Raw genomic sequence first — 22,765 nt, forward strand, 5'->3', positions numbered from 1 at the left:
AGAGAAAGCATAATCTGCTGCTGCCTAGAAGAGAACAAGGAAGAAGGAGCCAGGGGAGCCACACCATCATGAACTCCAGGTTCACAAGTCTGAGCCATGTCTGGGAAAACTAAAACCAATGTGGTTACAGTCAGCTCTTCTCTTATTCTTACACAGCACGAGAAAAAAAAAAGAAAATAGGAACAGCTGAGGAAGCACCAGATAGGATTTAAAAACTTGTACTTATATTTTAAGAATGATACAAGGGATGTGGCTACTACAGAAAAAGAAAATCATCTATATGGAAAAAGAAAACTCAATGAGTAAAGAAAGTTCTTAGCTATTGGAGAAATACTGCTTTAAAAAAACTCAACACAAAAATAAAAAGGATTCCAGAAGCACTCTCAGAAAAAACAATAGCGAAAAGGCATAGAGCTGGGGACGTGGCTCAGTAGATAAGGGGCCTCCTGGCAAGCATGCAGCCTATGCGGTGTCTGAGTTCAGGTTATCAGCATCTAGGTAAAAAAACAAAAACAAAAAACAACCAACCAACCAAAAAACAAACAAACAAACCCAGATATAGCAGCTTGCCTGTATTTCTTGTACTGGGGATACAAAAAAAGGAAGATTATTGGGGCTTGCTGGCCAGATATTCTGTATTCTGTCCAATTACTGACCTCCTGGCCTACTCAGAGATGCTGTGTGAAAAAAATAAGGTAGAGAAGCCATTGTGAAATACACCTAATATCAACCTCTGGCCTCCACATGCATGTACACATGTGCCCAGACCCCTGCCACACACACACCACCACCAACAACAAACCAGATAGGACCCATTCTGGTCCCCAAGAAACATCTGTCCTTACTAATGACAGACAAGAAAAATATTTGGGAGAATAAAAGTTACATAAAGATTCATCCTACAAACTGTAATTTCTGACTAGGCAGTGCTGGGTGTTTGTGCGGGGGGTGTGTGTGTGTGTGTGTGGTGGAACATGAAGAAAATCAAGAAGAGAAAATTATCAAACAATTCACAAAAGAGGACTTCCCAGAACCATCCTTACACTATAAGTCATCTGGATCTGCCATTTTTTTCTATTATATTTGACATTAACTATTTCCCTTTCAAAACAAAAAGTAAAAAGCAAAGGCTATTAAATATCTATATCCCATAGTCAACCTCTCTCTAGACAAGTGGAAGAACACAGCTTCTGTCAATTGCCAGTGCTATATTCTGTTAGGACAAACCATCCCTGGACCAGTACAGACAGAAGAGGAAGGCTCTACTGTAAGTGGGCTAGACATAAAGGTTATCATTTGGGCCATAAGGCTGTCACCAAACAGGGACAAGCTTTCAAAGAGATATCCTATCACTAGGCAATTATAGAAGACTTACAGGAAAGCATTGCTTCAGTAATGTTCAGTAAAAACTGTGGGGCAAAATACAAACACTTTCAAAGTGTAAGACTTTGAATGGATCTGCCATTTGGAAATGTCTTAAAAAAAACATTCCACCAAAATGGAGATAGTGGGAATAAACCTCCTATCTAGAAAGAAACAGTACCAAATCAAAAGAGAGGAAAAAAATAGATCCTTAAATATGATTCTATAAAAAAAAATGATGCCAATTTGTATCTTTTAATAGGCTTCAATAAAAAAAAAACCTTGAACACAATTCATAAATTATTGGTTTCAGAAAAAGAAGGTTACACCATATTAAACTAGAAGAGAATCACATTACACTTCAATACTAGAATACAAAGGAGACATCATACAACCAACTGTTTTTTTGGTTTTTTGAGACAGGATTTCTCTATAGAGCCTGTCCCGTAACTAGTTCTGGTAGACCAGGCAGAACTCCAGCTCACAGAGATTCACCTGCCTCTCCCTCCTGAGTGCTCGGACTAAAGGCAAGTGCCATCACCACCCAGCAAATAGCTTCAGATACCTATATGAGACTCACAGGTACCTAACAACTGAAGGGATATGATGGATTGATACATTTTCCTGACTTCAACAAAACAGAAAACTTGTATATCTAACCTTCCTGGAGTTTATAATCCTAGGACTTTGCTACTTAAACAGATTGAATTATTTTCAAAATGAAGCTCACCCTAGAAAAACATGGCTTTCATATTTGAAGGGAAAAATCTATAAAAACAAAAGACATATGTAACACAAGCGAGAAACCTGTTAGGAATAAACAAATGAAACAAAAGTAAGTCCTGGCGCTTCAATACTGCATTAACATTCAAAAGCTTAAAGTGCAGTTCTTTTGCTTATAGAAAGTTGAGACAAACTTGGAAATTATAGCCCTTTCTAAGTTAGTTTTTTTTCTGTAATTACTCAATTATTCATGAGAATATATGAGACCTCTACTGAAATCTTTGTACCAGTGTTTCACAAATGGATTTAACTTTAAAAGTTTAGCTATACAATTTCTTTCATAAAAGTAATAGATTTCTGATATTGATGTCTTTAAAATATCCTATAGTAAAATTAATATTTTTACATAGGAAGAGAAGAAACTATTTAGTCCCAGACAACTTGATAACATCTCTTTCAACTATAGTTATAATTATCATGTATGAAATTCCAAAGCAGAAGTTGTCAAGATTTAACATTAGCATTAATTTATGTCATAATTGACGGTTACTATCAAGATAATGGCAAAGCATCCATTTCTCCAAAGACAGCATGGAGAGAAAGGGGATTTCTTCTTAATTACTGCTAATCTGCTCACTTTTAATTAAACTGATTAGTAATTTATTATCATTCCCTTTCCTGGATGGTTGTTATTATCACAGGATTTCTTCAAAGTTATCACATTTGTGATTTTTAAGCAACCCAATTATTTCTAGTGCAGGTTCCATCATTTTGTAATATTGTTTTATACTGAAATGTTGATATCCAGTTTCAGTGTTGTCTGGAAAAACAAATGTGCAAAGACAAAATCTGGATCTCATCTTTACATCTCCAACCTTTCTAGAGAGACAATTACAGAGAGCAGAAGTCTTTTCCTTCCTCCTTGTTGTGCAATCACAGTAGTTAAAATGAGCATGCAGCTCCCAACGCCAGCCTCTGCAAAGTCTCCACTTCAAATGCTGTCAAACTAAACAGCATGCTGCAAAACAGCTCCTGTGCTTCTTTTGAATATAAAAAAGTTCTGACATACAAAATAGGAACTGTTTTCATTAAGCTACCTTAAATGTATTTGGCTATCCGGTATTTTTCTTAATCAAAACTGTTAACCAATATAATATTTTGATTAATATTATAAATTTTCAATTAAGAAATGTTCATTACATAACTTGGGAGAGGGTTGAACTAAAGAGTGAAAAAATGCAATGGTACAGGAAAGACGGAACTCTTTTTCTTTCCCCTGTAAAAGTATTGAGATATTCAGTACACACTGACTTGAGTCCCCCATCAGTATGCCTTATGTGAACTGAATATGTACAGTGGCTGAATAAACATTTGTTTTAGGAAGAATGCTGAACTATCCTCAATAACTGATTATCAATGAGCATGCAAGGATGATCGTTACTATCATCTCCTTCTACATTCACTGAGTGAGGTATCTAGTAGATAGATGAGCCCACATTTCTCTCCAAGATTTTCTGTGCTGGAACTATTCTTAAATAAATGACGGACAACAACAAAAAATACATATAATGCCTTATTAATTCATAATTCTGACAAATTTATTGAAAGCTCAGCTCTGACTTCCTTCCTTCTGGCCTCCAGTCTGCGTAACCTTATGGGAGAGGTCTCACTGGCCATCCCAGCCAGCACATCCCTGGCTATCTCAGGCTATCAGTTCGGGAGAGGTCTCACACATCCCTGGCTATCTCAGGCTATCAGTTGCTGTCACCTTGGTCTCCCTTCACTCCTTCTCATAGTACTCTTCCACAACAGCCATGGTGTCTGTTCCTTGTCTTACTCTTGCAACTAGAAACTCTAATCTAATAAAGAAATGGGACTCATCAACTTGTTTAGTAGGGATTTAAAATCTGTTAAAGAAAAAGATTGACTGATATTGTTTTTCAATACCCTGAAGGAAAAGAAATACCATTTGATGAGGGTGCTTGAGAGATGGCTAAGCAGTTAAAGGCTCTGGGATCCAGCACTCACATGGAGGTTTATAACCATCTGTAAGTCTCGGTTCAGAAAATCAAATTCCCTTTTCTGGCCTCTGTAGGTACCAGATATACATATGTTATACAAACATATATGCAGGCAAAACACACATACAATATGTTGAAAAAAATCATGTGATAAGCCTAGATGCAAATCTATACTTAAAGTCTTACTTTTTCCATAGTGTAATTTTTGTTACCTTCCACCTAAAAGATAAAAATATCCTTTCAAAAAATAGCTGGGCTATGAACAGATACAAACTATTTAATATTAAATAACTCAATGAATGAAAGTTACAAAGTTCAAAAGGGATAGTTAGTCACTCTGCATACCTTAACGAGTTTCAATAGTTCATAGAGATCTTCAACCTCATCACCTTCCCGTGTGGTATACATTTTTCCTGTCTCCAAGCTCCTTCCTCTTATGGTTCTGCGGTACAGGGGAAGAGCCATTGCTTCTGCATACAGATCAATGGCATGGTGACCCACTGTCTGATACATGTAGCTATCCAATTCATCTGACTCCACTGTAATAGTTAAATAGAAATAATTAGTAAGACAGAGTAAAAACAAATAGGCTTTAGGAAGCAACTTTTTTCATTTGAAGACTAGTCAACACCAAGCTTGAAAGTGTACCGTATCTCCCCGCAGTTATAGTGAGATAATACATGAACACTACACATTTGTCTCAGCTAAATTCAGTTCAGCTCAGCTCTAATCATCTGGGTTTCTAATTAGTAACAGGATTACATTTATATTTTTAAAATTATATACAATTCTTAAATATAAGAGTAATGAACCCAATAAATTTTTAATTAGTTTATTCAATTAGAAATTAAATTACATAAGTTTATCCAAATCATTCAGGTTATTCAGAAAATCATCTAGACTTTTAATAAAAATTTCTCTTAAATAAATACCTGTTTAGTAAGTAAAACATATTTGGCAGAAAAAAATAGATATACTTGCTATGTTTTATAATAAATACATCAACAAAACATATACATATAATTCACAATTTGTTAGAGCAATTACCAACATATTTTGGAAACAGGATAAGTGAATCTAATGCATGATATAATCACCAGTTGTCTCAAATTTTCACACATATTGTTATGGGTAAAGCATTCATTACAGCATTATTTGTAATAGATTAGGAACTATATTATAGTTATGTGATAAAATAATAGGCGGTCTTTGATGCATCTTCTAAAGTCTATTCTCCAGAATACAAATTCCATAAAATATTAATATTTAAAACATGGAAAGAGATTACATGTCAAATATGTTTTAAAAGTATGTAGGTAAATAAGTCTAAATAGATGAGTTTGTTGAAATTTTTCACTAATATGCTCTGCGTCCCTCCAGAGTATGAATTACCTCTCAAAATGATCTCATCCCATTTACATTTCATACAGAGAAGATATGGGAGAAATGATACTGAAACTAGTGTTTAGTGCCATCGAAACTGTTTAGTTGTGACACACACACATGCACATGCATGTTTTCAAATGTGGAAGGGAATGACTAACAGTGTAAATGTCTTTCAACAACCAGGAGTACCATCATGTGCCATCTCATTTTGGCTTGACCCCCACAGCTGTGTGGCTTCCTACAAAACAATATTCACACATTCCTGTAAGTCTAGTCCTTACCCTAAACTTTGAAACAGAGATTTAATCAGCTCACCCTAAAACTTTTCAGTCTTCCATCCTACCAAGTTAACGAGTCTTTAATGTGTTTTTACTAAAGAATATTGGTCAATCAATTTATTCCACAAAACGAGCTTCATAGCAAGAAGCATCCTGAAATGAGTACGACTACTAGACATTGTAATGACTTCAAAACCCAATCTGTTTTCGTTAGGGCTCCATGTAGTCCTTACCACAACAGCCTCCTGAGTGGAAGCTTCACAGCAGCTACTGGTGTGAGAGCAAAGAAAACCAAAGCCTCCACTGTGGCCTAAAGCACTTGCATTAGCACACCACAAAACCTCCTACTACAGACCGAAAGGGATGGCTCTGGGAATTTTATGACAACTGCACACTATTCCCATTACCTACTGTAAACCCATACTGTGAAAAGCATGATACGTTGCAAATATATTATACCCAGCTTTGCTCTTCAATGGAGCCATGCATTTCTCAGTGGGGTTCCTTTCAGACCATTTAAAGAGTACAAAAAAAAAATCATTCGGTGACTCATTCAACAGTTCCAACATCCTGCTGAGTTTAATCGATACTACCAAACCCTGTCCATTGTTGCCCCACAACAACCTACTCTCTTCTACACCAATTACTCGGGGTAAGTTGATAGTCCCAGCTTTTTAATTCATAATGTTCTAAATACATTTACCATTGAATTTTTCCATCACTAACAATATTTTAATAAAGGCCTCTATTCTATTAATAAGTGCAAAAGAATGCTTGCTTGTCGTTTCACTGTTCTGTCAGCAAAATTAACACATGGAAGATTATACAACAATGATCTTTTACACAATAAAAAGCTCAGGTTGAAAGATGGACACAACAGAAATTCAAGGGATGGAAATCACTTCATATGTGCAGTACACATCATATGAACTTTTTTTTTAGTACTAAGAATTTTAAAGACAGGTAAAAAGACTCACTTGCCCAATTTGATGCAAGGGATGGATAGGGTCTCCCCTTTCGTAACAGCACGGTCTGTAGGAGAGTTTTGCTGCTTCTTCATAATAAAAGCTGTAGCACAGTCCTTTCACCGTCATAATAAATACCACCTTCATAATAAAAGCTGCAGCACAGTCCTATCACCGTCATAATAAATACCACCTTCATAATAAAAGCTGCAGCACAGTCCTTTCACCTTTATAATAAAAGCAGTCCTATCACCTTCAGAGACTTCTCATGCTTTAAGTTAGATTTACCCCACATCCTTTGTAAGCGTGTTTCCCTTCTTCTTATAAAATATTCCTAATTTCCATCTTCCCACATCACTTTCAGAATTATTCAAATATTCCCCCAGAAGTAAACTGGCTAATTCGAATGAGTTCAGTACTCACTGGTCCGCCAATAAGCACCTACTAGAGGTACAGAGCTTCCAAGATCTGGGTGGCATTCAAAGGAAAGTGTAAGATACTACATCTCCTCCCATGAGGCTCATCATCTATGGTGAGTACAAAGGGAAGGCTTACAGGCTTCACTACATCTAAAATAGTGGAGGGCACCTTTGGACCAGTGGCACTCATACATTGTAAACTAAGACCCAGTGAGGCACAGACTATTTCTTACCAACCTGCAATAATGAAGTAGAGCTGCAGTCATCTAGAGAAAGGACCAGAAAAGTCAGATCCTTACCTTGGTTTTCATCTGGTCTTAGATTTGCTAAAGCAACAATGCGATGCCCCGCAGCAACGCATTGCATCATGTTGTAACAGCTATCCTTCCCGCCGCTGAAAAACAAGCCAGGAGAGAGAAGGGTATGAATGCCAGGCTCCTGATCATCATTAAACACAGAATCACTGGACATCAAAATCAATCACATCACTACTTTGCTTTTCAGGCTCCATGAGGGACTGTACCAAAATTACAGTATAAGAAAGCACATATTTGTAAATAGGAAGAAAACTGAGCACATGAATCTGCTACTTCTAGGAACTTAGAAAATTACATGCATCTACAATACAGAAGTTCTAATCAAAGTATATTTATAACAGTAGTTTTACATAAGATAAAAAGTGCTATACACATAAAAACTTATTTAAAATGATATTCTGTATCCTAGCTAAATGCTTATACCATATCTTCCTTGGATGAAAGTCCTTAATTAAAAAAAAAAGTGGGGGGGGGGGGGCAGAGATTGTTTGGTGGTCAGACTACTGGCTGCTCTTTGAGAAGACCTGGCTTCAATCCCAAACACTCACATGAATGCTCACAACTATCTGTAACTCCAGTTCCAGGGGATCCAATACCATTATGGCCTCCATAAGCATCAGGTCAGCAAGTGGTGTGTAAATACACATGTATGTAAAACACCCATAAACATAAAGCATTATTTAATCTGTTCCAACTACATAAAACCTATTGTCTACCAATACCCACCAAAGGATGATACTAAAAATTTCAATCCAAACTGTAATAGAGCCTGATATGATTGATTCTAAAGTCTATACAATGAAAACACAAATGCTGACACATATCAATAGTGAAACATTAGTATAATCAGTATGTCAGCCATCACTGCCTAGTCAGTTTCATTGTAGGTCTTCTCAAGAGGGACACAGTGCAAAGGACAAAGGAGCGTTTAAGAAATCCAGGATCCTTGCTTTCAGATATGCTCCTAAGCAGGTCTTTATAACTTTCTCTCTCAGAACCTATTACTATGCTGCCCCCAAACAAGAAAAAAACCAAAAACATTGTATAATAGATTGAGGATTCAAGGGGAAACACCCACATTCATTACTTAGCTTTATGGTTTAAAAGATGTCAACTGTTTAGGTATGATTTCAAAGTATTTCTGAAGCTATGTTCTGCAGAACACAGAGTATTCAAAGAACAAACAGCTTTCAAGGGCAAAGAATCTTATGAATGCTGACAACTTTATTCGCTAAAGTAGCTAAGTACAGTCAGCCCTTCTGCCAACCTTCCAAAGCAGTAGGGTTCACGTCTATGAATTCAGCCAATTGTAAATCAAAAATATTTTAGGGGCAGACACCTCTAACAGTAATCTACTGAACATGTTGCTTATTTTATTGTTAATTCACTAAAAGGTGCACCGTAATCGCTAGTAACATAGAATTTTATTCTACAGGTATCACATCATCTAAAGATAGTTTAAAGCATATGGTGGGAGGATGAATATAGGTTCATAAAATGATGTACAAATCATTGTATACAAAGGACTTTGCAACTGAAGATTTGGGTTTCCCTGGGGGTCCTGGAAGCAATCTTCCATAAATACCTGGGCACACTGTGTAAGTCATGCAAAACAGATTTGTTGTTGTTGTTGTTGCTGTTGTTTGAGAAAGGGTTCAGGTACAAGCTTAGCTACAATGTATTTAGGTTTATATCCTTCAATATACATTGAAAATATCCTGCCTAGACAAATCTTCAAGTTTACATTCAACAGTGAAATTCTGAGAGGTACTTAAGTCGTTGAACTAATGATATGTATGAATGTATTCCATTTTGTCTTAAAATATACTTATACCAAATCTGCTGTTGTACACACACATTCACAATACAACTATTTATCACAATGAAGCTTAAATGTATATTTACATTATACACAGATATATATTTAAATATATAAATTCACAGGTTATACACACACACACCACGAAATATAGAACACACAAAAATAGGTATATTTATTCTGTGGATTCTTCTAGCATACAGTCCTTTAAAATGTGGCAACTTTTCAAATAGCACTTCACTATTCTGAAACTTATTACCAATGTAAGATACCTGCATACTGAGTATTTTGAGAACAGACCACACTAACCATTCCTCCTCTCCAGTTTCAACTGTTCTATCAGTTGAGCTTTCTGTGAACTAAATTCCAATCACTAGCCTCCTGGCCTACTTTTATCTTTTATCTCTCCTCACTAAATAATCATAAAAGTTAAAACGTCATTATTCACTTTATGGAGAAAATTTATTAAATTACAGTGGCATTACAGTATAATTTCCTTAAACAGGCATGATATTAACTGGCATTTTTTTTTCCGTCACTAAAGAGGCACTGAATATGGCTCATCAAAAGTCTGATAAAACACCATCGACTAACACCATTTACCTTGGCATTAAACAAGGCTCTCTAAGTATGCTTCATTGTGGTAACAAGAAAGCCTGAAGCAATATAATGGAACCTACACTTTACTGGGGTCTGTATCTCAAGAAACAAAAATATTTAAGGGTTTCAAACGTTGTCTCTAATATTGCTAGTATTTCCATTATCATTTTCAGGTATAGAAACTGAAACACATCTGGCTGGGTTTGCTTATCAGTTACAGTATCTAGACTTGTAATTTACTATGGATTTCAAACTACTTTTAGAATAATCCTTTGGTTGCCAAAGGTCGATAAGGCAAATTCTTTGCATCCAGTACAAGTTCAGACACCTCTAGCCTAAACCAGCAGAGTCTCAGCTCCACCCAGAGGGAATATTACTCGACAGTAGGTTGTTCCAATGCAGGTGTTTAACTCATATAAGCAATCCTAAGCTATTTAAGGATCCTGAGGCCATCCCTGCCAAGCTCGAGATGTGGGAAGTGAGATGAGAATGAGGTAGATTTTAGGAGAAAGGTCGGGCCAGTGAGAGCCTAGGAAAGATCTCTCAGACTGACGGAAAATACAGAGGATGAAAACTGGAAACAAGTCAGTGACATTAACAGCGGGTCTCAGAGTTCAGAGCATTTAAAAGTCCAACAGGTGTGCTGAGCATGCGCCCAGGGCAGAGGACCCAGGCAGCAGCACAGAGCAGCTTTGCCAAGGCAGCCAGGGAGCAAGCGCACAGACCGGGGACAGTCGGAGCAGATCATCCCGCCTCTTCCGGTGGCCGGGGCGCTGGCCCGCCCACGCGGCTCCTCCAGAAGTCATTCCCGAGGTGCCTACAGCGGCCGAGTCAGGGCCTAGCCTTGCCCGGGAGGAGGGAGATGGACCCCCTTCCTCGTTACCTGATCAGGGCCGCGACCCTCATGCTGGGTGCAGTGCGCGTGCGTGCGGCGGGCGCGGACGCCAGGCCCGGGCCCCGTAGCGGATCCAGTGACGCGCGCGGGTCCTCGCCCGGGTGTCTGCTGCGCTGCCTGTCCGCGACCATCCTACTGCCCCTTCAGCACCTTGCTGAACAAACGGGCGTCCAGGGTAGGTAGTCTCAGCACCTGTTACCCGCTACATGGATGTACAGGCCAAGGGCGAGAAAAAAAAAATTTAGGCACAGCCTAACCACCTAAGTAAGGGCAGTGAGGCTGCCGGGGAAAGGGCGCGGTCCTTATTAAGCCGCTTGAGGGTCTGGGTTTGACTGGGACGTCAGTTAAGTCACAAGCGCGGAGTTTTGAAACACTGCCCCGGGAAGGGAACTTAGACTCTCTCGTTTCTTGAAGAAACCATTAATACCTGAACACTTTTAACTTTGAGACTTCCATCTGTGTCCTGTGAACCAGTGAGGCTGCGTGGTCTAGGCCTCCTGTACTGTATTTAGCATTTTCCTAGTACAAATACTAAGAAACTTGCACTCCATGAACCAGAAAGAAAATCTAATTTCCAATACATTGTTCAGTACTTACTCAGTGTCATGTAAGTACTAATAATCACTGGGGCTCCTGGAATCAAAGGGTGCTGCCCAGATCAACCTTTCTCCCTACATCCCTGAGCACAGAGTTTGTGCAGAGCTGAAGAACGCAGGTGATACACTGTACAGTTTCAAAGGGGAGTCATATGTTAAAACGTGGAAAATATTGGACAGACACACACGAGAGAGAGAGAGAGAGAAGAAAGGAGAGGCGAGAGAGACACAGAGAGAAATCTAGTGAATTCCCCGAATCCATTTTCTCAATGTAGCCATGTGAATAAATCTCCCTTTCTGATTTTGACTTTAACTTGCGTCTTTTAATTGGAATTTAATTAAAGATTGGTGGAAGGACTTGGCTCGGGGCACAGGTTGTGACCCTCAAGTTTGTAGCAGAAGAACAAAGCAGATTACTGTATCTGGAGAAGACTGGCAGAGAGTAATGGAAGATGAAGTCAGGTGGTTTACCAAGGTCAACCAGTTTTTAGAGGCTTCCCCACAATCTTCCTACCACACCTTTATATTATCCTTTGCATTGTTCTTTTAGCCCCTTGAGATTTCTTTCTCAACGTTCTCTCAGCCAATGAACTTTCCCGGTTGATCTAGTACTCCGGTGCTTCATGTATTGTCTCTTCTTAGAAACCTTTATTCTAAGCCCAAGTTGTCCATTACAAGAACCACAAAGTGAGCTACAGTGGCTTCTCTCTAGTATCTCATCTGTATTTACTCTTGGAGAACCGTTCAGGGAACGTTTAATCTGGTGTAATCATTGTAGTGGACCTCCCAGCGCCCAGAGAATCTGAAACCCTTCATCAGAATGGCGGGGACATAGCTGCTCCATGGTGTCTGCAATCTTGTCTAGAACATAAACATGGAAGCTAACTGGAGAAATGACAGCCCTTGACATGCAATGAACCTCAGTCCCCACTGGTATGCACACTGCTCTCTGTCCACTCCATATTCCCATAAAGCTCAGCAACCACATAAGCATATATTCCTTACTGCTTTCCCTGTCATTCCTAATGGGTCGCACTCATGGCACATTAGATTCTTTGCAGTCTGGATCAGCTGCATGTGTCATTTCACAGGTACAGTTGGACAAGGGAACCCAAGTGGATTCCTGCATTCAGTAGGTGGGTGACCTTGAGAAACCTCATTCCTCCAAACGATCCATTACTCTAGTCTGAAAGTCCTTGAATACAGGGTGCTTAAACTTTTGACTATATAATCTGAAGTAAAATGAATCCCCGCTCAGCCCGTTTTGAAGAGCAAGACCTAGAAATATGTTTTAGCTAAATTTTTGAGAGGCAAGGAACAAAGTTCCCCAATAGGCCCTTGGCAATTATTATTTTCAACCCTTGGTTCCCAGATACGTGTTTTCCTCCTAGCGAGTGTCATATATAGAGATCTCTGGTTTCTCACTATGCCTTTGTCCTCAGACATGACCACCCAGCCTGGCAGATTCCTGTCAGAGCTACTGATTTGTATGAGTGACTTCAGTTGACCTAAACAGCACACTGTGTACTACTTAGGTACTGTGCACCTGGCCCAATTCTGTACTTACATTTTTGTGAAGCAAGGTTTATTTGTGTGTGTGTGTGTGTGTGGATTCTCTACTCAGTGGAATTCCATGCCTATAATGGAACACTACCAATGTTTTAGGTTTATTAATGCCTGGTCAAAGGTTAGGAGAAGCTTAAAAATTTGACCTGGATGAGCTCTGTGATGAATCCAAAGGTTGTCGTCTAGTGGTTATCACCTGTGGTTTTAATAACTGATGTTAAAATAGCTCTTGAGTTTGTCTCTCCCATGCCTGCCACAGTGAAACAGAATGACTCCCCAAACCCTATGAGAAGGAGCAGGAAATTTAGACTCTCACATTGTACTCTGTTCCAGCAAGAAACGTACAGAGAAGAGTTTATTCAAACCAAGAGTAGTATTTGAAGGAGAGCCAACCCAAGTTTGTGAGAGTCTAACTCAAAAACAACAGTATTTTCAAAGAAATGCTTTAGTTTACTCCCAAACACATGCACTAATGTTGATCAAACTAACGTCCTAATGGTGGATCCTGGCAAAATGTTTCTTAAAACTCTCCTAAGTTAATAGCGGAAACTTATTTTTAACTACTATCCATTTGCCTACACATAATTTGCTCGAATTTCAAGAACATTTGATTTAGCAAGAACCCTATATGCATAGCTTTCCACGCAGATGCCATATAGATGACTTTAACCCAGTAAATGGCAACAAATTAAAAGGTTTCCTTTCAGTATAGCCGATTTTATTTTGTAACTCACTGAGCTGTTTTCCCTGAGATCCACCTTTCAAATGCACTGTGAGCTTGTGTTCTGCACTCTAAAGCTATTACATACAAATGAATACTGCCTCGCTCGGAGGGCCAACAAGCCAGGTGAACAGAAAACTTGCCTCCGAAATCTCAGTCCTTTGCCAGTTTCCTTAAGGAAACTCTCCACAGCCAAACACTGTTGCCGGTAATAAAAGCTTGCAAGCTGTCACTGAATTCTGCTGCCTTGGCAGTATGTTTCACTGATGCACTGATTGATAAAGACTCCGATAATCACGTCAAGAGATGCTACAGGTAGTTATTCCTCAGCAGCCCAGAAAAGTGGTGTACCCCTTGAAATATCAAACAGGTAGCCATCAGAATACCACAGGGATACTTATTTTTAAGATGACAGTAATAGGTTGGAGGCAAAGCACTAGCCTAGCATGAACAAGAACCTGAGCATTCAGGAGAAAAGAAATAATTATGTGAACTTTAATTGTAAAGACATATACATGGGAGTGTATGTAATTATATTATCTATTATATTACATATGCATATATATGTACATAAACTTATGTGTTATAGTTTACTGTGGGCCTGTAACTCATTGAAACCTCACAGCACACATATGGGCTAAGAGTCACTATGCTCTTTACTTATAAGTGAAAAAGTTGCATAGCCTTGTATAAGTCCTGCAGATAATAAGCGTAAAACAAGATCTAAATCCAGATGGGATAGCCCTTGACTACCATACTATAATTTTCCATTCAAATGGGCAGATGGTTAGTTGCCTAAAATACCTACATGTTCTGAGAGATACATGTGGAAATACGATTTCTTTGTTGACCTCCAGAATCTCCCCCAAATAAGCAACGCTTTTGGGTGATAGACATAGATTTTTATATTATATTAACTGATGTGTTATATTAGATTGCATATGATACCTACCAGGCACTAAACATAGCTAACTCTGGGATAGACAAGTCCCAAGCTTTTACCTCATCCACAGATGTGCATAGCTTAGGAAGGGGCCTGAGGTCTCATTCCTAGGCAAGCAGACCCACAGTTGCACTAGGGGATTTAGTGGATCGGCATACATGACATGGTCTAGGTAGGCCAACAGTGACTATCTTCACATAAGAGAGGCCAAGAACCTATAGCTGCAAAGTTCACCAGTAGGATGTCACAGCAATACCAATCTGAAGCTGAAGACCTGTAGAATTCCTAGAGAATTACCAGTCAGTGTTCCCCATTGGGAGGCCAAAGTAGCTGCGTTCTGACGTTAGTGAAGAGTGAAGACAGGTGCAGCATAGACAGTATGAACCTGTGCCTTGTGAAGTATCTATCGTGTTCCAACATGAAGAAAAGAAGAAAGGTGTAACTGTTATTTACCATTGGAAGATCATTAAAAAATCAAACTCCTGCATTGTTGCTATACATGAAGGGGAAGAAATGATGATTAAGGAAATGTTTCTAATCTTGGGAAATAAATGGATGCCAATGACTGTAGAACTCCAAACAGACATGAACAGAGAGGATCCTCAGCAAAACTTTTTAGTTCAAATCTTAAAAGTGCACGGAAATGAATTCTTCAATATATTAGAGAAACATACTAAGTGAAGTTTAAGGAAAATCCCTTTAGACTAATAGCAGATTTCTAAGAAGAAATTTTACGGACTTAGACAACATGGAAGTGTGTTTTTCAAATCCTGAAGAAAGAGCCGATCTGAAAACCATTATTAGTGCACCTAACAATATAATTTGTAGTTGAAGGACACGTGCACACATGCACGTGCATGAGCACACACGTACACATACACAAAATCTTGGAAATTAGCCAGGCGGTGGTGGTGCACACCTTTAATTCCAGCACTTGGGAGGCAGAGACAGGGGGATCTCTGTGAGTTTGAGACTAGCATGGTCTACAGAGCTAGTTTCAGGAGAGCTAGGGCTGTTACACAGAAAAACTCTGTTTCGAAAAACCAAATGAATGAATGAATGAACGAACAAGTAATAAATCTTCCAAAGTGTAAGGGGAATCTCTGATCACTGTATCACTCCACAAAAGATACTTAATGGAATTCTCTACCTAGAAGCTGAAGAAAGACAATTACCATCAGGATGACATGCAAAAACATGATGAGGATGGATGGGTCTGGGCTTAATATTTCCAGATTTTGGGCTTCCTAGTTAAGAATGAAACGAAAATCATACAACAGTCGGAGAGTAAAAAGGAAATGTAATTCAAAGCAAATGTACAGAATGGTTCAGAATATAGTGTAAGAGTATGTCAGTCCACCTGAATGAAGGCGCTCAAGGACTTTTACTATTGTTTAGTGTTCCTGTCGCAGGGTTCAGGAAAAGGAGGAGTTGGTTATTAAGACGGAGGTTTTTTGCTTTATTGATATACCCAGTGCCAGTCTAGGTCACCAGTTCATGGCACTTAGTTCCTATATTGTGTTCCTGGGTATGTTGAATAAAGAGGGGGAGCTCAGGAAGGGATTACTAAAGGGAATAACTTATTTCCATTAAGGAAGCCATTCTTATACATTGCCATAAGTAATAGTGAATAACTTTGTTCTGTTCTGTTCTTTGATTAGAAGAGATACTTTAAGGGGAGGGGAGAGGCAGGAAAGGGAGCAGAGAAAAATGTAGAGCTCAATAAAAATCAATAGAAAAAAAGAAGAGATACTTTAGGTTTTTTCTTGTTCAGTATGCTATTGGCTTTGAATTTGATATGTTTATTAACTGATTTTCTATCTCTTTTGAGATATAATTTTACCCCTCATTCTATTTATGTGATGTATTATGTTTATAAGTTGGCATATGTTGAACCAGACATGAATGCCTGAAACCAAACCAAGTTGATCACTATATGATCAAGTTGAATGATCTTTAATAATTTATTGAGTTTGTTTTGTAATTTTCGACACAGAGATCTTTCATATCACTCTTGAATAGAATATTGTATGAGTGTCTCAAAGGTCTACTTAATGTTTATTTCTTGATTTTGTTTTGTTTTTGGTCCAGGTAAATAAATATTAAGTCTATACATTGGTGAGAATAGGGTATTGATTCCTTCACTGTTATTATATACAAATCCATCTCTCACTTTGGCCCCCCAAATTTTGGTTTATCAAATGAAATAGTACTTTAAAAATGCGTATTTAGATTTATAATTGCATACTTTTGGATAAATTGCCCTGATCAATAGACTTACTTTAAGTCTGTTTGTCAGAAAATATAGCTACTCCTATTATATCCTTTAGATTGTTTGTTTAGAAAATAATTTCCCACCATTTCCCTTTTAGTTGTGTGTATCTTTAACTGATATATGGGTTCTGTTGTATGTTTATTGTAATGGGGATTGAGCCAAAAGCTTTAGACACATAAAACATGTAGTATAGAACTGAAATTTATGTCCAGCCTAGTGCATTAAGTTTCTTGAAGAAGATACATACGATACATACAGTCACATACAAAAGGAAAAACACGTCTATGGATTTGAAGAATGAATATTTTTTAAGTGTCCAGATTGGATTTCCCCAAGTGATCTATAAATTCAATGAAATTCTCATCAAAATATCAATGATATCCTTCCCAGAACTAGGGTAAAAAAGTCTTAAAACTCACATGAAGAAAGAAATATTCCTAAATAATCAAAGCAAATTTGAGCAAAATGAACAAAGCCATAAGAATCTGACTTAATTTCAAGACTTATTTTTTTGGTTATAGTAGCCCAAACATAGTAGAATGAAAGCAGACCCTAAGAAAAATAGAACTTAATTGACACCTCAGAAATAAGCTTACTCAGCCCGGTGATGGTGGCGCATGCCTTTAACCCCAGCACTCAGTAGGCAGAAGTAGGCGGATCTCTGTGAGTTCTAGACCAGCCTGGTCTACAGAGCTAGTTCCAGGACAGGCTCCAAAGCCACAGAAAAACCCTGTCTCGAAAAACCAAAAAAAAAAAAAAAAAAGAAAAAGAAAAGAAATAAGCCTACTCATTGAAAGCCAACTGGTTCTATAAAGGAGCCAAAACTTTTGCTGGAGAAAAGGAGAACTACCTTTATAAATGGTATTGGGAAAACTGGATATTCGATGCAGAAAATTGAAACTTGACCCAATCTCTTACCTCTTGAAAGAAACAACTCACAATGGTTCAAAACTTTAATATAAGACCTGAAACTTCTGGAGGGAAATAAAAGGAAGCTACTTCAAGATGTTAGTGCAGGCAATGATTCACTCTTTCTGGGAATGTAAATTAGTATAATGTCTATGAAAATTATGGAACTTCTTTAGAAGAGTAAAAATAGGATTCCAATCTGCTCCAGCTATCCTACTCTTGGGCATATCTGAAGAAAAGAAGTCAGCATACAAAAGAGATGGCTGCATGTTCCAGTTTGCTGCAATATTATTCACAATATCTAACATACACAATTAGCCTAACACGTGTGGCTGAAGCAAATATAGTGGAAATAGTGTGGAATATTTGGCACTAAAGAAAAATGAAGTCTTCCCACTTGTAGCAAAATGGAAGAAAATAATGAATAGTGAGTTAAGCAAAATTACCCAGAGACAGACAACTACCATATGCTCCCTTTCATAGGTAGAAACATTACAAAAAAAATCTGAAAGTAGAATTGGGATTATTACTAGGTACTGGGAAGGATGCCATGGCTTGGCAATCGTAGGTAGATGGATATGATAAAGATGCACTATATAAAGTATATCCTGTGATTTTCAGAACTTTTCAAAACTATGATTTAAACCACTATAGAACAGTCTACCAGGGACTTCCATATTCATGGAAGACTCATTAATAAAACAGAATGTACTATGTAATCCAGTCCATTCTTTGCCAATAGGAAAGCCCAAATTGGAAGTATAGCTCCTTCCTTCATCAAACCTTTGCTAGATAAATTAGAGCCAAAATGAGATACATATGCTCCCGTGAGAAATGCAATGCTGTGTGGGCAAGGATATTCACCAGATGGAGCTGTAATTCATTATTAGGAGAAATGCAAAAAAAAATGATACAGCCTCTTTGACGCATAGTATTATCTCACCTTATATATTATAAGCACACTATTCCCTATGACTCAGTAATTCTATTCATAGATGTTCATTCCAGACAAATGAACACACTTGTCCTTGCAAAATATGAGTGATAGCATCGTTACTGAAATTTCTATCACTTGGTGACTGAATAAAAAAATTGTGGTCCATGCATAACCATAAAACACTGATTAGCAATATGCATAACATACTATATGAAGTTCAAATTTACACTACTAAAACGAATCAAACACAAGCACTTTGCTTTATGTGATTATGTTTCTATAAAGTATTAGAGAAGGCAAAATTCCAGTGATAGAAAGGAGATCAATGTGCTGAGGGTCAAGATACAGGAGATATCAACACATAAGGTCCTTTCAAAGACAGATGTGTGAAAAACCTTTCTGTGAGGAACTTCGATGTGGTGGTACTAGCTAGGTTTGCAATCGACAGACATCAGTAAACTTGTGATTGAAATTAGAGAATTGTATTAAATGCAATTAACAATACATTAACAAATAATTATTTTGTGAGGATAAAATCATTTTCAATTGTCCAATAAATAGTTTCACTCCATCTGTTCTCTTTTCAATAAGTTCACAGATTATGTTAGACTTTGAAGGAGACCATTATACCTACCAATATTGGAGGGGCATCCTTTTCTTCTGATTTTTTGTCCCATGCAAGAGGAGCTTGAGAATTTCTATGTTTATAATGTTTTAAATAGGGGGGGAATGATGCCTATTACAGAATGCATTCTTATATTAAGCACACTTTTAACTATGAGTGTCTTTGAAGGAATTTTTGGAGATTATTAGGAATTTGTATAATATAAATCCTCTCAAGCTGTCATTAATGATACTTAATTTTCAATCACTGTGTATCAGATGCTCATCAGTTATGAACGTTTGAAAGGAAATTTGCATCCAATAGTGATATCATCAGTTCTGTAGTATAAAACACTACCTTAATTTCTTCAACATTGTTTTCATATTCTTTCTCAGAAAAGGTGATATACAGGATCCTTTTCCTTATTTTATTCCCAAATTGTGGTACTCTATTATATTTGAAGCCTTTACCTACCAATAATATCTATATTTTTATTCAGTCACTTAAGGTATAATTAAAATTTTGTTTTTCTACTATGCCTCCATTATAGACAGTTGATTGTATCAAAGCCTGAAAGATGTCCCAACATTTCTCTATGTTTACAAAGAACAACTGGAGTTAGACAAGTCTGGGCTTAAATTTTAGTTGTAAAATTTTGTAATTTCAACATAATCTATTTCCTTTATCTGTAAAATCAAAATATTTATGGCTACTAAATGAGGCGAGGAATAAATTCTCCTTATCAATGTATTTGACACTTGCAAACCTCAGAGCAAATGCTTAAAAAGTAAACTCTGACACCAACCTACATTCAATAAAGAACCCCAAAATGTCATCTATGAAATCATATTAAAGATTCACTCCAAAAAAGAGAGAAAATAGGAAAATATATGACAGAAAAATTTGCAATACTTGATTTTATTAAAGCCAACCGTATCAGTTGTAGGATATAAATATCTAATGACCTAAAATGGAGATGAGCTGAACAAGAAAGTAATATCCAATTATATTTTGTCTACAAGAAACTCGTTTTGAATATGAAAACCAAGACATGTTACAAGTAAAAGATGGAGAAATAGATCCTCTGCAAATACTACTTAGGATAAAAGCGGAATGGCTGCGTGCATACCCGAGCTTTTAGGAACAGGGAATGCAGTTACTCTCTGTTCCACGCAGGTTGCACATTTTTCTGTATCTCTCCAGAATGAGCTTATGAGTATATATGTGTATATTACTTTCCTATTTCTCCAGGGGAGTGTGCTATATTTACTATTCTGTACTTTTTTCTCCAGATGTATCTATGCAGTATTATATATCACTCCATATATATTTATCTTACTCTTTTAATTTCCATATTGTAGAAAAGAAGATACTACTAAGGTCCTCAACAAGGATACCACCTTCCCAGTTTCTAGCTGACAAGGCTAGGCAAGACACATTTTGGCTCTGATGTGTGATCAGAATACTATTTCAAGGATACTCGCCTCCTGCATATTTAGCATATTCAGCAAAATTTTAGTAATTTAGTGACCTTTAAGGATCTAACATTCTACCAACCTAGCATCTAAGATAATTGATATCTTCTTCTTTCACCTTATTTGTTTTCAGTCAGTAACTAAATCACATAAATTCTATTATCAAAGTATCTCAAAAATGTAGACACAGATCACAAAAATACACAGTTCATTGTCGTCTTTTTGCAATACTGAAATGCTGAACACTGATCTCAGTTCCAACTCCACAACAGGTTTCTCTTCCCTATATTTATCCATGGAAGAATTAAAAATTTTCAAATGGTAAAATGTTTTTAAATTTTCATCTCTTCCAGAAGTTTCCATCTTTTTTTCTCAACAACTATAGTCACTGTTCTTGGGATTTAGAAATGTATTTTATGTCTGGTGGGATATACAGTAGTGTTGGATAATAACACCATGGTTTGTGGGGTTCCTTAATTTGGCATGCTACAAGTATTTTACCATATTTTATGTACCTCAATGAGTTTTTTATGAAATACATTGAATAAAAGATATTTTTTCAATTTAGAAATGAAAGAATAGGTAAAACATATATATATATGTATATATATATAATTGATTTTTGACTGTAGTTTGTTAGTATTGGCACTGGGAACAGAACCCAGATTTCATCATTTTTAAGCTGGATTATAAACTTCGGAATCACATATCTATTATCTGTTTTTTTTCATTAAAAAAAACCAGCAACATATTCAGCATGTTAAAGCTTGTGATTTCTAGTGGATAGACAGAACCAGCTTCCTCAAGTTGTCCTCTGATTGCCACAAAGTACTATAGGATATACACAGACATGCACACACACACACACACACACACACACACACACACACACACACGAATGAATGAATCAAAGAATGAAGAAATTAAAGGCCTGTATAAAATGAGCATAAAACATGACAATATTGACTCCGTGTACACTAAGTTTTGTTGTTCAAACATTGTCCAAACACATAATGGTCCAAGCTCTAGAACAATCATTTCAAACTGATGGAATATAGCTTTGAAAATATTCAAAGCATTAAGAGTGCCATGACTATCTAACATCTCCTTCTTCATTTAAAATGGATACCCTCCAGTTAGTCATTGCAATATCTCCTGGCTCTTATAAAAGCTCACTAACAGCTTCCATTCCTCAGCTATGTTTCTGAGAAATGAGATCATTTCAAAAGTCCACCAAAATAAAATCTAGGAACCAATTCAATGGCAATAGGCATATTTGAATACATTTATTTAAATAGAAAACTCATTTATATTCAAAGTAGATCAATTTTCAAGAAGAATTGGAAAAGCTCATGAGAAGAAAATTTATCCACAGTCGCTTTTTTATTGTGGTTATTGTAATATGTTAATGAGTAAACATTATAGTCATGGCCATTTCCTACTTTTTTATAGAATCAGTAAGATTTCCCTATATCAACTTTGTACTTTCTATAGAACCAGATAGATTAAACTGTATTTTTTGGCAGTGTTTATTTTGAACTATTTGTATACAGGATGCTAATAATGTCTCATTTATTTGTATCTGAGCATGTGCACAAACACATAGAATAAATAGAATTTGAGAAATAAGCTATCAAGTGATAGAAAATACATCATTTAATTGGGAGTATTAAATTGATTTAAAATATGTAACATGAATCAGTTATTCTGTTGTACACCTGTAACCCCAGAACTTGGAAAGCTGAGGCAAGAGAGCCCACATGAGTTCAACGTCACTCTGAGCTACAAGTGAGAACTTGTCTCAACAATTCCCAATGCATAACAGTATATAAATAATTAAGTTGAATTGAAAGCATGAAAGGTAGGGCCTGAAGCAAAAAATACTATATAAAAATAAAAAATAGATAATACTATATAAAATCAAAATAATAGACTAATTTGGTTATACAGTATA

At 37.0% G+C, this 22,765-nt stretch overlaps 1 protein-coding gene and 1 long non-coding RNA gene across 5 annotated transcripts in view; one reads left to right on the top strand and one right to left on the bottom strand.

Moving 5' to 3' along the window:
- The window catches only part of Dph6 (diphthamine biosynthesis 6), a 105,986-nt gene extending 95,097 nt beyond the window's left edge, over positions 1 to 10,889 (bottom strand). Inside the window, exons 1-4 of one of the 4 annotated variants that reach the window (XM_075961743.1) lie at positions 7,454 to 7,487; positions 6,929 to 6,962; positions 6,748 to 6,824; positions 4,452 to 4,645 (exon numbers count right to left, since the gene is read on the bottom strand). In XM_075961743.1, coding sequence (XP_075817858.1) covers positions 4,452 to 4,645; position 6,748 — 195 coding nt within the window. In that variant the 5' untranslated portion in view covers positions 6,749 to 6,824; positions 6,929 to 6,962; positions 7,454 to 7,487. Of the gene's footprint in view, positions 1 to 4,451; positions 4,646 to 6,747; positions 6,834 to 6,928; positions 6,963 to 7,453; positions 7,549 to 10,615; positions 10,709 to 10,773 lie in introns of those variants that run through there. The other 3 variants (XM_075961741.1, XM_075961742.1, XM_075961744.1) reach the window with 3 other exon arrangements.
- The window catches only part of LOC142843786 (uncharacterized), a 32,389-nt gene continuing 20,262 nt past the window's right edge, over positions 10,639 to 22,765 (top strand). The window contains exon 1 of the long non-coding RNA XR_012909691.1: positions 10,639 to 10,960. This is a non-coding gene — a long non-coding RNA (uncharacterized LOC142843786). The remainder of the gene's footprint in view (positions 10,961 to 22,765) is intronic.

Source organism: Microtus pennsylvanicus, chromosome 2 (assembly GCF_037038515.1).
Source record: "Microtus pennsylvanicus isolate mMicPen1 chromosome 2, mMicPen1.hap1, whole genome shotgun sequence".
Classification (NCBI taxonomy): Eukaryota; Metazoa; Chordata; class Mammalia; order Rodentia; family Cricetidae; genus Microtus; species Microtus pennsylvanicus.